At 39.7% G+C, this 17,596-nt stretch overlaps 1 protein-coding gene and 1 pseudogene across 1 annotated transcript; both read right to left on the reverse strand.

The window, feature by feature from the left end:
* Positions 1 to 806: 806 nt before the first annotated feature.
* LOC114473398 (zinc finger protein 431-like) lies at positions 807 to 8,482 on the reverse strand (annotated as a pseudogene).
* Positions 8,483 to 9,199: 717 nt separating this feature from the next.
* Positions 9,200 to 16,873, reverse strand: LOC114473401 (zinc finger protein 454-like). Its single transcript, XM_028462993.1, has 2 exons — positions 15,672 to 16,873; positions 9,200 to 11,136 (listed from the first exon to the last, which is right to left on the reverse strand). The coding sequence occupies exons 1-2, from the start codon at positions 16,294 to 16,296 to the stop codon at positions 9,533 to 9,535; spliced, it is 2,229 nt and encodes a 742-aa protein (XP_028318794.1). The 5' UTR covers positions 16,297 to 16,873; the 3' UTR covers positions 9,200 to 9,532.
* Between the last annotated feature and the right edge of the window lie 723 nt (positions 16,874 to 17,596).

The raw sequence follows: 17,596 nt of genomic DNA on the forward strand, positions 1-17,596 counted from the left end.
GGCGACCAAAAGTGGGGAATGTTATGGCAATTTTTATATTCATCATCATATCGTCAAATGTATGTTCATGTGTACAATTTGTCATGTTTTAATACATGATGACTCCATTACTCTTTGCACTTTTGAACAGCTGAATCATGTTAGATTAAACAGTACAGATCGTATTGTACTCAGTGCAACACAGTCTCTGCTGAAGGCCAAAACACAAACTCACATGCAGATATACACGAACGCACACACTATCAAGGATAGATAAGAGTGGCGCCCAATCTTCCTCATAATATACACGTCTTCATCATCCTCAAATGTTTCCACTGTTGGGCATCTGACTCCCCCCTTCTCCTTACCTCAGGGTGGAACTTTTCTGTTATCTGTATAAAAGCTTAAGCTGTGAAACTGTTAGTTAGAGCGGGTCTCGATCATCGAACGTCTGCCCAGGCAGTCACTAATTTTGTCCATCTTTGTACTCTTTTTTACTTAGTTTTATAATAAACCTTTTTTATAAAATCATCAATGCCTCGCCTGGACTCCATCACTCAACCAGAGCAATAAATCATGTCTCCAAATGAGGTCAACCGCAAATTTGCCGTGACAGGGTACATCTTAGTCCATAGCAGTCACGTACTGAGATTTTAAGAGGAACTCAGTACAATGTGAACTCAGACCGTGACACCGGAGTGTGAGTCAGACAGTAAGGCCTACACCCAATCACACACACCCTCATTCATGCATTCACTGGTCCGACCAGAACCCCCCAAAAGAGTGAAAACATTAAAAAGTGAAATGACGACAAAAGAAAGACTTTGAAAAGGAAGCCTTTTATTAACAATGTGATGTGCTCGCTGCTCATCTGCATGTTTTTATTTTCTTTCATTTTTTATGTCCCTGTATTTGTTACTAATAAAATGTTGTTAGTGAAGCCTTTGGTTTTTTACTGGTATTTTAATTTACTACACACAACAATTGAAAGTCTTTTCTTATGTGTGCACTCTATTGTGGGCCTTCAGTTCAGACTTTTTTCCAGAACATTTCCATGTCAAACATCACATTGAAATAGTTTCTCTACTGTGTAGATTCTAATGTGTTTCTTAAGGTGGATCTTTTGATGAAAACATTTACTACAAACATCACGTTTATATGGTTTCTCCCGTGTGAATTCTCATGTGTGACTGCAAGGAATCCTTACAAGTAAAAAATTTACTACAAACATCACATTTAAATTGTCTTTCACCTGAGTGCATTCCCATGTGCCTTTTAAGGTTTTTCTTTTGACTAAAACATTTATTACAAACGTCACATTTAAATGGTTTCTCTCCTGTGTGGATTCTCATGTGTGACTGCAGGTGATTGCTTTGAATAAAACATTTACTACAAACATCACATTTAAATTGTCTTTATCATGAGTGGATTCTCATTTGTTTTTTAAGGTTGTTCTTTTGAATAAAACATTTACTACAAACATCACATTTGAATGGCTTCTCTCCTGTGTGGATTCTCATGTGTTTTTTAAGGTCATTGTTATGAATAAAACATTTACTACAGACATCACATTTAAATGGTTTGTCTCCTGTGTGGATTCTCATGTGTGACTGCAGGTGATTGCTTTGAATAAAACATTTACTACAAACATCACATTTAAATGGTTTCTCTCCTGTGTGGATTCTCATGTGTGACTGCAGGTGATTGCTTTGAATAAAACATTTACTACAAACATCACATTTAAATGGTTTCTCTCCTGTGTGGATTATCATGTGTTTTTTAAGGTCATTCTTTTGAATAAAACATTTACTACAAACATCACATTTAAATGGTTTCTCTCCTGTGTGGATTCTCATGTGTGATTTAAGGTTGGCCTTCTGGTTAAAACATTTACTACAAACATCACATTTAAATAGTTTCTCTCCTGTGTGAGTTCTCATGTGTGACTGCAAAGAATTCTTACGGGTGAAACATTTACTACAAACATCACATTTAAATGGTTTCTCTCCTGTGTGGATTCTCATGTGTGACTGCAGGTGTATCCTTTGAATAAAACATTTAGTACAAACATCACATTTAAATGGTTTCTCTCCTGAGTGGATTCTCATGTGTGATTTAAGGTTGGCCTTCTGGTTAAAACATTTACTACAAACATCACATTTAAATGGTTTCTCTCCTGTGTGGATTCTCATGTGTGAATTAAGGTCAGTCTTATAACCAAAACACTTACTACAAACGACACATTTAAATAGTTTCTCTCCTGAGTGAATTCTCAGTTTTGAAGCTGCAGTGAGTGAAGCTTTCTCACCACCCACACATTCAGATGTCATTTTTACCTGAACCTTCTTTGAACAAATCTGTTGAAATGAACTAATCTTTGTTTTGGAAGCTTTACATCCCATTTCAGCATTTTTACTTGAGTGAGACATCTTTCTCTTTTTCGTGGTAGAGTCAGAGTCAGCTTCAGCTTCAGTCTCTGACAGAGGTTTCTGCCAACAGTCTTCATCATCATCATCCTCGCTACTACCCTCAGTCTGATACGAGTCTGTTTCCGTTCCATCAGGACCTTGTCGTACTAAACTGTTTGGATCTGGGTTCTGGGCTTCTTCTGGTCTTTTGACGTTATTTCCCACACTTTGTCTTTTCATTAATTCATTTAAACCACAGGTTGAAGGTTCCTCCTTCATGTTCATTTCTGTTAGTTGTCTCAAGTGTAGATGGGAGGCCTGAGGCTTCTCCTCTTCGCCTTCACATTTAACAGGACAAGCAGCACTGTTTGTCTCCTGCTGCACACAAAGCTGGTTTTTCTCCTGACCTTCACTGAGCGTCTCTGGTTCTTCCTTCATGTGGAGACGCTCTGGGAGCAGCTCCTCCACATTCTTCCTCTCACTGAAAACACAATCAGTGACTGACGGCTGCTGGAGCTGAAATCTGTGCAGATGAACTTTGGGCATGAAGGCAGCCAGCACAAGTTTTTCTGTTTCATCTGTATTAGGAACAGATTGATAACCTGAAGGTAGACACAAAACACAATATTACAAGAAAACTCACAATGTTTTTATGTTTTTATTCATTTTACTTCAACAGGAAAAACCTAGCTGTTATTCAGCCTGTGTTTAATATATTTTATGACTTTTTTTGGATTCATGATCATGTATTATTAATTTCTTAAATACCTGAATGTATTTTACTTAAAAAGTTTTGGTTGCTAAATAGAAATAATTAATATATATACACTGAAACAATTAATTACTCTGTTATTTATGTTAAAATATTGTGGAACTGAGACATTTATTTTCTTATTAGTGTAATTCTGATGCCCTTTTTTGGCCCCGATATCAATACCCAGATGCGTAGTATTGGCCGGTACCGATACATGTCGATACCGCGGTGTTTAAAGAAAAGATATGACCTGTTTTTATTCCAATTCTTAAGAGCTGTATACTCACTTGGATATAAAAATCAGTGCTATCATGGCTTGGTCTGGCACTGCTTAAACCTTTGTGAAAAGAAAAAAATACCAACACAGAGTAAATGCTGGAGAACTTTTTTTTATTGTCTACCTGGTATGGGTGAGAGATAAATAAACTTTTCTGAAACCTGAACTTTTCCTCTCTAATGCCAACCTGGGGTCACATACTGACTTTCTAACCATACTGAGATTGTAAGTCAATCTGAGCATGCAGCGGTCAAGTAAAGCAATCGTACCCGTGCTGGAATTGCCATGCACAAATTGTCATACTTAAATTACAATGATGTCTTAGTTGTAGATCACATTAATATTGTATATTAGAGGTGTCCCGATCCGATTATTGATATCGGTTTGATATCAGCCAGAAAACTAATATCGGATTTTATCGGACTGCATCTAAAATCACCGATAGAAGCGTTCCGATAAAATGTTCCACTCCAGCACTTCTATCCGTAGGTGACTGTGGTTCACACTCCAACAAAGTAACCTACTGTTGTTGACTATTGTTCTCTGTTTGAGTAACATCACTTGATCAAGCCTTTTCAAACATTCCACGCTACAAAAAAAGTAATAATAATAATAATTTACAGACGCTGTGACGTCCTACATCAGCTTCTGTGAGGACAGCTGCATTCCATCAAAGACCAGGGTGAGTTATAACAATGACAAACCCTGGTTCACAGCTAAGCTCAGAGGGCTGAGGGCAGACAAAGAGGACGCTTTCAGGAGTGGAGACAGAGCCAGGTACAGAGAGTCGAAGTACACGTTTGAAAAGGAGGTGAGAAAAGCCAAACGTTTGTACTCAGAGAAGCTACAATATCAGTTCTCTGCAAATGACTCGGCTTCTGTCTGGAGAGGGCTCAGGCAAATTACAAACTACAAGCCCAGAGCCCCTGCTGCTGCTAACGACCTCTGCCTGGCCAACAGTCTGAATGAGTTCTATTGTAGATTTGACAGACAATGGGACAGACCTGACTCCAACCCCCCTCACACCTCTGACCAGCCTCACTCCAACACCTTCACCCCCCACATCAAAGCTACAGTTTCACCCCAGCTGCCTACGGAGGCTCTCTCCCCTATCTTCCCCCCCTCCTCCCCCCCTCCTACAGAGACACCTTTCTCCATCAAAGAGAGAGATGTGAATAGACTTTTCAGGAGACAAAACCCCCGTAAGGCTTGTGGACCGGACTCTGTCTCTCCCTCTACCTTGAAGCACTGTGCTGATCAGCTGTCTCCAGTGTTCACAGACATTTTTAACACCTCACTGGAGACATGCACCGTACCAGCCTGTTTTAAGGCCTCCACCATCGTTCCTGTCCCTAAAAAGCTGAGGATCACAGGACTTAATGACTACAGACCCATCGCTCTGACATCTGTGGTCATGAAGTCCTTTGAACGCCTCATGCTCTCCCACATCAAGGACATCACCGACCCCCACCTGGACCCCCTGCAGTTTGCCTATAGATCCAACAGGTCAGTAGACGATGCTGTAAACCTGGCTCTCCACTTCATCCTCCAGCACCTGGACTCCCCAGGCTCCTACGCCAGGATCCTGTTTGTGGACTTCAGCTCTGCTTTTAATACAATAATCCCAGCTCTCCTTCAGGACAAGCTTTCCCAGCTGAACGTGCCAGACTCCACCTGCAGGTGGATCACAGACTTCCTGTCTGACAGGAAGCAGCACGTGAAGCTGGGAAAAACCATCTCTGCTCCCCGGACCATCAGCACTGGATCTCCTCAGGGCTGTGTTCTTTCTCCTCTGCTCTTCTCCCTGTACACCAACAGCTGCACCTCCTCTCACCAGTCGGTCAAACTCCTGAAGTTTGCAGACGACACGACCATCATCGGTCTCATCGCTGATGGAGACGAGTCCGACTACAGGTGGGAGACAGACCGGCTGGTGTCCTGGTGCAGCCAGAACAACCTGGAGCTCAATGCTTTAAAGACAGTGGAGATGATAGCAGACTTCAGGAAGAACCCAGCCCCCCTCACCCCCCTCACCCTGGGAGACTCTACAGTGAGCTCTGTAGAGTACTTCTGCTTCCTGGGGACCATCATCACTCAGGACCTCAAGTGGGTGCTGAACATCAGCTCCCTTATCAAAAAAGCTCAGCAGAGGATGTACTTTCTGCGGCAGCTGAGGAAGTTCAGTCTGCCAACAAAGATGATGGTGAACTTCTACAGCTCCATCATCCAGTCCATCCTCTGCTCCTCCATCACCATCTGGTACGCTGCAGCTACGGCCAAGGACAAGGCCAGACTGCAGCGTATCATCCACTCTGCAGAGAAGGTCATCGGCTGCAATCTGCCCTCCCTCCAGGACCTGTACGCCTCCAGGATTTTGAGGCGTGCAGGAAAGATTGTGGCCGACCCCTCCCACCCCGGTCATAAACTGTTTCAATCTCTCCCTTCTGGTAGGAGGTTTCGGTCCATCAGGACCAGAACCTCCAGACACAAAAACAGCTTCTTTCCCTCTGCCACCATCCACATGAACACACCCCAAGTCACCCACTGAACCCCCCCCCCCCCCCCCCCCCCCCCCCCCCCCCCACCCGATCACCACCTCCACCAGCTTGATACCTGCTGCACTGTATATATATATTTATATTTATATTTATCCTATTTATCCTTTATTCTCTATCTATCCTTTATTTATCCCTCATCCTTTATATTTATCATTATTATTATTATTATTGTTGCTGGGTTGTTCTTTGTTGTGTTGTTTTTATTTCTTTTATTTCTTTTTGTTGCTTGTTTTGTGCACCAACCACCAAGTCAAATTCCTTGTACTGTCCTCAAAACTGTACATGGCAAATAAAACATTTCTGATTCTGATTCTGATTCTGAATAAAAGTATGTATGATTTGTGTTGATATCGCATCGAATCAATATCGGTATTGGCCGATATGCAAGGCTGCAATATCGGTATCATATCGGAAGTGAAAAAGTTCTATCGGGAGATCTCTATTGTATATAAAGAAGTGTAATGATGTATTTTAAATATAGTTATTTGTCAGTGAAGTGCATTTCATGCCAAAATTTTTCTGAACATGAATTTTGAAATAGAATGAACAATCTCAGCACAGCAGAAGTAGCAAAAACCTACTTTCCGGTAGTGTGCATGTGCATATAATTCTCAGTACGCCACACCGTAACCATACGTGTTTCTGTGATCAGGAGTCAGGGCAGCAGTGAGAGTCTAAAGGTTAGACATATTTTAAATTTGAACCATTCCTGATTATTTTAAAAGACATGGTCAAATAATCTGAGCTAACCATGAACCTCTCCATGGATTTTATTCCTATGAACTTTTCACTTTTTATTCATTTTAGTAGGAATTTCTCACAAGGCTGTTTTTACCTAGCATATGAATTTGAATATAAATATTATACAATTTATTTTAACAACCTGTGTGTGTGAAAGACCCCTTAGTGATCTTGAGGTTTCAGATGTTTACAGACTGAATGGTACAGTTAAACAGCTTTGTTTATAACATATTTTATGGTATTGAAAAATTGATGCAACTCCTTTTCAAAATGATGTCCGTTTGGTTTCATCTGTGCCCATTTTGTTTTATTTATATGGTATTTTGTCAGCATGATTAGAGTCTGTATCAGGAGGTAAAGGTCTTTTGGAATTATAGTATTTTCAAAATAAAAGATGATGTCACTCTCCTGGAGGCTGATCACATGACCTGTTTCGCGATTAATCAGATTCTGTATATAAAACCAGAGGTTTTTTTTTACTGTAGGTGCAGTTATAGAACAGGTGGATAATGATTTCTGTTTCCGTGTGGCAAAAATCACCACTCAGCGGATTGGGTATCAAAAGTAGTTTGATGCTGTGAATCGGCGGTATCGACATGTTGATAAAAAATACTTGCCGATACCGATCCAGCCGTTCAGTGCCGTATCGGGACTCCTCCCGGTACGAGTATTGATATCGTCACATTATTTCTTAACAATATAATAATAACCCTACTATGAGGTGATGTCATTATAAACCAACTGTCAGTAGTTTGTCCAAAGGACATCATTCATTTCTGTGACTCTCTGTGGGATTTCAACCAGTTTCCCTTCATTCTGTTGTGCTCTCTAACTTTCCAGTAAAAACACTTACCTAACTGTTTGCTGGTGTTATGGTGGAGACTCTTGTCAGGAAGGATCATTTTCATTTCACCATCCACTGGAACTTCTTGTACTCCATGTTCAGTCTGGACGGCTTGTGACAGAGTCATTTTTTGCTCTGTTGCTCTGCATATTTCTATTGCTCTGTATAACGTTAGACGTCTTTCCCGTATCAGTCTCTTTTTTAGGTGAGAGTCTGTGATGCTTAACACAAGCTTATCTCTGAGCATGTCATTCTCACTTATTCCAAACTCACAGTATTTGCTTTTGTGTCGCAGCTCTGTCATGAATGTGTTTATTGATGTCCCTGCTGTCCTCTGATGGGACCAATATTGATTTCGTTCAAAGACAACATTTCTCTGTGGACTGCAGTAATCTTTAAAGGCTTGAAGAACATCCTCCATTGTCAGCTCATCTCCCTCACCTCTAACCGTCAGTGTGTTTAACACTTCCATTGCATCCTCGCCGATGGTGTGGAGTAAAATGTCAATCTTTCCTTTTTCATCTTTCTCCCCTGAGGCCGCTATATACCGCCTAAAGCTTTGTTCCCAGCTGCACCAGTTGTCAGCAGGGTTAGCGGTGAGAGACAATGATGACGGTGCTTTGAACTGCTCCATTTCCTCCCCTTTTTCTACTCTTTACTTTTCTATCCTGTAGCGTCTCAGCGGTGCTAGCTCCTCTGCTAGCTCGGTTAGCATTCTGCTCCAGCTTCTCTCTGTGTCTGCAACTCCGTCTTCTGACACCGTGTTGTGCTCTCTTACTTCCCACTGGAGCTTTAAAGCGCTTTTATATTATGGCCTGACTCCATATGTAGGCTGGATATTACTAACATTCACTATTAGACTCAGAGACAATTGTTTTGGTCCTGCCGCTCTTTCTTCTTCTGCTGCTCAAACTCAGCGGTTTTTCTTCTTCGTGTTGTTGTTTTCCGGCGGTTAGCATCCAGCTTAATGGAGCATTACCGCCACCTTCTGCACCGGTGTCACATCGGGCTGAAATCGGTTATCAGCATGCGCACTACCGGAAAATGAATTTATGCTCGTTCTGCTTAGCTTTTTTCTACTTCCGCCGTCCTGAGATAAAAAAATTAATTTCAAAGCTGAGGTAAAAGCTAATGTTATTTGACGAGTGCTGAATGGCTCCTTTTCTTCTACAAAAATGTACAACTGCTCGATATACGAAGCAGAAGAGTTTCCAACGCCACAAAGAAATGATAGACAAGTTAATCTTCTTCATGGTGAAGGCCACTCCATCACCAGACACTGACAAGAAGGAGCTCAGGAACATGATAATAAAACTCTATACGAAAATAAATAAAAAAAATGTTTTCAAAAAAAGCATGATTATAACATACATTGCAGTAAAAAAAATTAACCTAATGTAACTTTATTTTTTAAATCAGTATAACCCAGTACGGGTACATCTCAGTCCATAGCAGTGACGTACTGAGATTTTAAGAGGAACTCAGTACAATGTGAACTCAGACCGTGACACCGGAGTGTGAGTCAGACAGTAAGGCCTACACCCAATCACACACACCCTCATTCATTCATTAACTGGTCCTACCAGAACCCCCCAAAAGAGTGAAAACATTAAAAAAGTGAAATGACGACAAAAGAAAGACTTTAAAAAGGAAGCTTTTATTAACAATGTGATGTGCTCGCTGCTCATCTGCATGTTTTTATTTTCTTTCATTTTTTATGTCCCTGTATTTGTTACCAATAAAATGTTGTTAGTGAAGCATTTGGTTTTTTACTGGTATTTTAATTTACAACACACAACAATTGAAAGTCTTTTCTTATGTGTGCACTCTATTGTGGGCCTTCAGTTCAGACTTTTTTTCAGAACATTTCCATGTCAAACATCACATTGAAATAGTTTCTCTACTGTGTAGATTCTAATGTGTTTCTTAAGGTGGACCTTTTGATGAAAACATTTACTACAAACATCACGTTTATATGGTTTCTCCCGTGTGGATTCTCATGTGTGACTGCAAGGAATCCTTACAAGTAAAACATTTACTACAAACATCACATTTAAATTGTCTTTCACCTGAGTGCATTCCCATGTGCCTTTTAAGGTCTTTCTTTTGAATAAAATATTTACTACAAAGATCACATTTGAATGGTTTCTCTCCTGTGTGGATTCTCATGTGTGATTTAAGGTTAACATTCTTGGTAAAACATTTGCTACAAACATCACATTTAAATGGTTTCTCTCCTGTGTGAATTCTCATGTGTGAATTAAAGTTGACCTTCTTGGTAAAACATTTGCTACAAACATCACATTTAAATGGTTTCTCTCCTGCATGGATTCTCATGTGTGACTGCAAGGAATTCGTACGGGTGAAACATTTACTACAAACATCACATTTAAATGGTTTCTCTCCTGTGTGGATTCTCATGTGTGACTGCAGGTGATTCCTTTGCGTAAAACATTTACTACAAACATCACATTTAAATGGTTTCTCTCCTGTGTGGATTCTCATGTGTGATTTAAGGTTGGCCTTCTGGTTAAAACATTTACTACAAACATCACATTTAAATAGTTTATCTCCTGTGTGAATTCTCATGTGTGATTTAAGGTTAACCTTCTCTGTAAAAAAATTGCTACAAACATCACATTTAAATGGTTTCTCTCCTGTGTGGATTCTCATGTGTGATTTAAGGTTGACCTTCTCGGTAAAACATTTACTGCAAATGTCACATTTAAATGGTTTCTCTCCTGTGTGGGATCTCATGTGTGAATTAAGGTCAGTCTTATAACCGAAACATTTACTACAAACGACACATTTAAATAGTTTCTCTCCTGAGTGAATTCTCAGTTTTGAAGCTGCAGTGAGTGAAGCTTTCTCACCACCCACACATTCAGATGTCATTTTTACCTGAACCTTCTTTGAACAAATCTGTTGAAATGAACTAATCTTTGTTTTGGAAGCTTTACATCCCATTTCAGCATTTTTACTTGAGTGAGACATCTTTCTCTTTTTCGTGGTAGAGTCAGAGTCAGCTTCAGCTTCAGTCTCTGACAGAGGTTTCTGCCAACAGTCTTCATCATCATCATCCTCGCTACTACCCTCAGTCTGATACGAGTCTGTTTCCGTTCCATCAGGACCTTGTCGTATTAAACTGTTTGGATCTGGGTTCTGGGCTTCTTCTGGTCTTTTGACGTTATTTCCCACACTTTGTCTTTTCATTAATTCATTTAAACCACAGGTTGAAGGTTCCTCCTTCATGTTCATTTCTGTTAGTTGTCTCAAGTGTAGATGGGAGGCCTGAGGCTTCTCCTCTTCATCTTCACATTTAACAGGACAAGCAGCACTGTTTGTCTCCTGCTGCACACAAAGCTGGTTTTTCTCCTGACCTTCACTGAGCGTCTCTGGTTCTTCCTTCATGTGGAGACGCTCTGGGAGCAGCTCCTCCACATTCTTCCTCTCACTGAAAACACAATCAGTGACTGACGGCTGCTGGAGCTGAAATCTGTGCAGATGAACTTTGGGCATGAAGGCAGCCAGCACAAGTTTTTCTGTTTCATCTGTATTAGGAACAGATTGATAACCTGAAGGTAGACACAAAACACAATATTAAAAGAAAACTCACAATGTTTTTATGTTTTTATTCATTTTACTTCAACAGGAAAAACCTAGCTGTTATTCAGCCTGTGTTTAATATATTTTATGACTTTTTTGTATTCACGATCATGCATTATTAATTTCTTAAATACCTGAATGTATTTTACTTAAAAAGTTTTGGTTGCTAAATAGAAATAATTAATATATATACACTGAAATAATTAATTACTCTGCTATTTATGTTAAAATATTGTGGAACTGAGACATTTATTTTCTTATTAGTGTAATTCTGATGCCCTTTTTTGGCCCCGATATCAATACCCAGATGCGTAGTATTGGCCGGTACCGATACATGTCGATACCGCGGTGTTTAAAGAAAAGATATGACCTGTTTTTATTCCAATTCTTAAGAGCTGTATACTCACTTGGATATAAAAATCAGTGCTATCATGGCTTGGTCTGGCACTGCTTAAACCTTTGTGAAAAGAAAAAAATACCAACACAGAGTAAATGCTGGAGAACTTTTTTTTATTGTCTACCTGGTATGGGTGAGAGATAAATAAACTTTTCTGAAACCTGAACTTTTCCTCTCTAATGCCAACCTGTGGTCACATACTGACTTTCTAACCATACTGAGATTGTAAGTCAATCTGAACATGCAGCGGTCAAGTAAAGCAATCGTACCCGTGCTGGAATTGCCATGCACAAATTGTCATACTTAAATTACAATGATGTCTTAGTTGTAGATCACATTAATATTGCATATTAGAGGTGTCCCGATCCGATATTGATATCAGCCAGAAAACTAATATCGGATTTTATCGGGCTGCATCTAAAATCACCGATAGAAGCGCTCCGATAAAATGTTCCACTCCAGCACTTCTATCCATAGGTGACTGTGGTTCACACTCCAACAAAGTAACCTACTGTTGTTGACTATTGTTCTCTGTTTGAGTAACATCACTTGATCAAGCCTTTTCTAACAATCCACGCTACAAAAAAAGTAATAAAATTATGTATGATTTGTGTTGATATCGCATCGAATCAATATGGGTATTGGCCGATATTCAAGGCTGCAATATCGGTATCATATCGGAAGTGAAAAAGTTGTATCGGGAGATCTCTATTGTATATAAAGAAGTGTAATAATGTATTTTAAATATAGTTATTTGTCAGTGAAGTGCATTTCATGCCAAAATTTTTCTGAACATGAACTTCGAAATAGAATGAACAATCTCAGCACAGCAGAAGTAGCAAAAACTCACTTTCCGGTAGTGTGCATGTGCATATAATTCTCAGTACGCCACACCGTAACCATACGTGTTTCTGTGATCAGGAGTCAGGGCAGCAGTGAGAGTCTAAAGGTTAGACATATTTTAAATTTGAACCATTCCTGATTATTTTAAAAGATATGGTCAAATAATCTGAGCTAACCATGAACCTCTCCATGAATTTTATTCCTCTCTGGTCTTTTGAGAGAGCAGACGTGTTTTTCACTCGCTCCGATAAGACGACCTTGGACACCCTGAGAAAAGAAAACTTGGGCCCAAGACGAAAAGAAAAATGGTTAAAAAACCGCCTGCAGGCCCTTCAGAACCCGACCGGGGTTTGGAAGAGGTCAAGGAGATGATACGAAACCTCAAAGACGATCTTTCTGCACGGATCACAGCCGAGATGAAGTCGTTGGAAAAGACGCTGGAAAACCTTCAAAGTGAAGCAAAGGTACTGAAAGAAAAGAATGAAAGAAATGCTGAAGAGATAAAACTGTTGAACGCGAGGGTTGAACAGTTGGAACAAAAAGAATAAGAGAAAGTTGTCATCATCACAGGCTTAAAGATAACACCCAGGAGTTACGCGAGTGACGAAGAAACAAAATCGATTGAACAACAGGTCATTGACTACTTGGAGTCGAAGGACATTGTCCTGAACCCTAACAACATCAACTCCTGCCATCTCCTGCCAAAGAGAAATGATACCAGAGCTGTAAAAATTACCTTTACGAATGTCAAATTTAAAGGAGAACTACTCAAGCAAGGCAAGAAACTGAAGGAAACAAAGGTCTTCATAAATGAAAACTTGACTAAACAAAACGCAAGCATCGCATGGAAGGCACGCCAAATAAAAAAAGGAGGAAAAATTCTAAAGACGTGGACGAGAAACTGCAGGATTTATATCACACCACTGGGAGAAGAGAATGGAAAACCAATCTTTATCAAAACGATGGAAAACCTGGGAAAATACGAAGGATCCACCTAAACAACAACATTACTGATGGTAATCAAGGACATGAACCCAGATCTATATAAACACTGGAAACAAAACTCAGACTGTGATTATTTTACTGACACTGAATTCAATGTGAAAACCGAGAGTTAAAAAGGTCTGTCATTTATTCATTTCAATTGCTAGGTGGTGGGGTGATTAAGGATTGCATTACTGCCTTGCTTATGAACTAAGACATGGTGGTGTGTTTATACAAGAAAGGGTTAAATATAGCAGTGGAAAACACAACACTGCCAAGGGAGCTGACAACAGCTGGAATGGCCTTGATGTGGAGACAAAACAAGATGAACTTTTTCTTGAACTGGAGGCTGCAGCGATGGAGAGGAGGAGGAATAAAAAAAAAAAGAAAAAAAAAAAAGAAGGCACTGACTACAGATGAGAATATATCCTACACAAAAAAAGGACTGTTCAGAACAACTTAAGAATGTTTGACCAGAGAGACATGTAAACCCATGTAAATTTTTGATGTACAAAACAGGGGACGGGACCTGAATAAGCAAATTGCTTCTCTCGTCTCCTTTTTCGGCATGTACAAAAAAAAATAAAAAATAAATGAATGTAACCAAGTGAATGTAACCATGTTGGAAATAAACTGAATAAATGAAATAAATAAAAATAAAATGAACTTTTCACTTTTTATTAATTTTAATAGGAATTTCTCACAAGGCTGTTTTTACCTAGCATATGAATTTGAATATAAATATTATACAATTTATTTTCACAACCTGTGTGTGTGAAAGACCCCTTAGTGATCTTGAGGTTTCAGATGTTTACAGACTGAATGGTACAGTTAAACAGCTTTGTTTATAACATATTTTATGGTATTGAAAAATTGATGCAACTCCTTTTCAAAATGATGTCTGTTTGGTTTCATCTGTGCCCATTTTGTTTTATTTATATGGTATTTTGTCAGCATGATTAGAGTCTGTATCAGGAGGTAAAGGTCTTTTGGAATTATAGTATTTTCAAAATAAAAGATGATGTCACTCTCCTGGAGGCTGATCACATGACCTGTTTCGCGATTAATCAGATTCTGTATATAAAACCAGAGGTTTTTTTTTACTGTAGGTGCAGTTATAGAACAGGTGGATAATGATTTCTGTTTCCGTATGGCAAAAATCACCACTCAACGGATTGGGTATCAAAAGTAGTTTGATGCTGTGAATCGGCGGTATCGACATGTTGATAAAAAATACTTGCCGATACCGATCCAGCCGTTTAGTGAGGTATCGGGACTCCTCCCGGTACTAGTATTGATATCATCTAGGGATGTAACGATTAATCGTAAGGCAGTTAAAAATCGATTCATAGGTATCAAGGTTCACATCGATGCTGTGAAAATTAAATCGCAGTACTTTTTTTAACCAGCAGAGGTCCAGAAGTCATGGCGGCGGGCGTAATCTGCTAACACTTTCTTTCTGGCCGCCTTCTACTCTTAAACATATTCATAAATGATTCCTTACCCCTTTAGCACCAAAAGAATATCTGTAATATTAAGTTAATATCTGTAAAAGTCACGTTTTTTATTAGCTCTGTCTAATAGCATAGCATCTCCTCTTCACTGCACTTAGCTGCATGCCAACCGACCACTGGGTTACCAGCGCCCTCTGCTGGTTCAAACAAATATCTGACGCAAATACAGTGCAGACTGTTTTTTTTTTTTTAAGGTCCAATTGTTAAGACACAAAATACATTTTCAGTTGCACTTTTAAAAAGAAAAATAACTATTATGCAGTTTTGTATTGTTTACTATGGAACCAGAATTTAAATGAATAGTCTTCTACATTTGTATTATTCCTTTATTTATTTCATTCAAGATTTATTTTTAGTTAAATTGCATTGTTTGAATAGTTCATCAAGGGATTATTTTGACAATGAAAAATAAAAGGAAAATAGTACAGTATTTTCTAGTTTATTTTCCCCCATAAAAAATAAAGGAATATTTTCAGTCATTTAAGTACAGTCCCATTTTGTGAAATTAATCATGAGAGAAACGTATCGTGAACCCAGTATCGTGAATCGAATCGTATCGGGCGTTGAGTGAATCGTTACATCCCTAATATCGTCACATTATTTCTTAACAATATAATAATAACCTTACTATGAGGTGATGTCATTATAAACCAACTGTCAGTAGTTTGTCCAAAGGACATCATTCATTTCTGTGACTCTCTGTGGGATTTCAACCAGTTTCCCTTCATTCTGTTGTGCTCTCTAACTTTCCAGTAAAAACACTTACCTAACTGTTTGCTGGTGTTATGGTGGAGACTCTTGTCAGGAAGGATCATTTTCATTTCACCATCCACTGGAACTTCTTGTACTCCATGTTCAGTCTGGACGGCTTCTGACAGAGTCATGTTTTGCTCTGTTGCTCTGCATATTTCTATTGCTCTGTATAACGTTAGACGTCTTTCCCGTATCAGTCTCTTTTTTAGGTGAGAGTCTGTGATGCTTAACACAAGCTTATCTCTGAGCATGTCATTCTCACTTATTCCAAACTCACAGTCTTTGCTTTTGTGGCGCAGCTCTGTCATGAATGTGTTTATTGATGTCCCTGCTGTCCTCTGATGGGACCAATATTGATTTCGTTCAAAGACAACATTTCTCTGTGGACTGCAGTAATCTTTAAAGGCTTGAAGAACATCCTCCATTGTCAGCTCATCTCCCTCACCTCTAACCGTCAGTGTGTTTAACACTTCCATTGCATCCTCGCCGATGGTGTGGAGTAAAATGTCAATCTTTCCTTTTTCATCTTTCTCCCCTGAGGCCGCTATATACCGCCTAAAGCTTTGTTCCCAGCTGCACCAGTTGTCAGCAGGGTTAGCGGTGAGAGACAATGATGACGGTGCTTTGAACTGCTCCATTTCCTCCCCTTTTTCTACTCTTTACTTTTCTATCCTGTAGCGTCTCAGCGGTGCTAGCTCCTCTGCTAGCTCGGTTAGCATTCTGCTCCAGCTTCTCTCTGTGTCTGCAACTCCGTCTTCTGACACCGTGTTGTGCTCTCTTACTTTCCACTGGAGCTTTAAAGCGCTATTATATTATGGCCTGACTCCATATGTAGGCTGGATATTAATAACATTCACAATTAGACTTAGAGACAATTGTTGTGGTCCTGCCGCTCTTTCTTCTTCTTCTGCTCTAACTCAGCGACTTCTCTTCTTCGTCTTGTTTTCCGGCGGTTAGCATCCAGCTTAATGAGGCATTACCGCCACCTTCTGTTCCGGAGTGTGAGTCAGACAGCAAGGCAACTACAGGTACTCTACTCCAGCAGAATAGCCTGTCTATGGCGTCAATTTAATGCCAAAAACCCGGCGCATAAAAACTGTAATCGCGCTGTCACGGGGCTACCCCGTGCCTTCTAAACGGTTTGTAAGGTTTTAATGTAAAAACAAATGCATTATTAGTTATAAGTGTTTCTCACCCATTGCTCCATGTGCTTTGTTTGTTAAACCAGGAAGTGGCAAACAGAATAAAAGCCTGTGGTTGGTTTATATAGTGGTGTGCTTCTTGGAAGGTACCACATGTAATAGAGTTGGAGGGTGTTTCTTAGCAAAGACAAATAACTATTTTTTCAAGTATATGTCAAAATTTGATCACGTCTTAAGATTGCTATAGTTAATATACAATTGCTTGGTAAATGTTCAATGCATTTTTGGTCATTAATTTGTCTGAGATGAGTTAATTGATTTCCCCTCAGATCATGTGCTTTGGTACCTCCCCTCAGTACTATATAAGAGGTGGCTGGAGGCCTGGTGGGGGAGTTGGTGTTTGGAGTCAGAGCTGTCAGGTGGTATCACAGAGTTTGTACAGAGCTGCAACAGAGTTTGTGTAGAGCTCAATCTTTATTTGCTTCCACTTTTTCCCCTCTTTTTGCAAGTTGGATGTCTTCTATTTTTTTCAGGCCTGCACTGTAAATACTGCTGCAATTTTACCACTGTAAATAAATACACTGACTGCATTTTTGGGAACCTTGAACTACTTTTTGAGCCTACCCACTAGGCCATTCTTACACACGCACATCACTTTGATGCCTGCGCGCTCGCGTCTCGGTCTGTGCGCTCGCGGTAATCTCCGGTAATACCGGTCCGTCGGAAACACTTCCGTTGTGGCCGGTGTGCATTCGTGTTGTGACCTGTTTGCATTTGTGTTCGTTTCTGTAAATGC

The sequence above is a fragment of the Gouania willdenowi genome, chromosome 12 (assembly GCF_900634775.1).
Source record: "Gouania willdenowi chromosome 12, fGouWil2.1, whole genome shotgun sequence".
NCBI classification, from domain to species: Eukaryota; Metazoa; Chordata; class Actinopteri; order Blenniiformes; family Gobiesocidae; genus Gouania; species Gouania willdenowi.

Coding starts and splice junctions, on each gene's coding strand:
- LOC114473401 (XM_028462993.1), bottom strand. CDS start 16,296: ATGGAGCAGTTCAAAGCACCGTCATCATTGTCTCTCACCGCTAACCCT. Junction 11,137..15,671: donor TAACACCAGCAAACAGTTAG/GTAAGTGTTTTT, acceptor GTCTACCTTCAG/GTTATCAATCTGTTCCTAAT.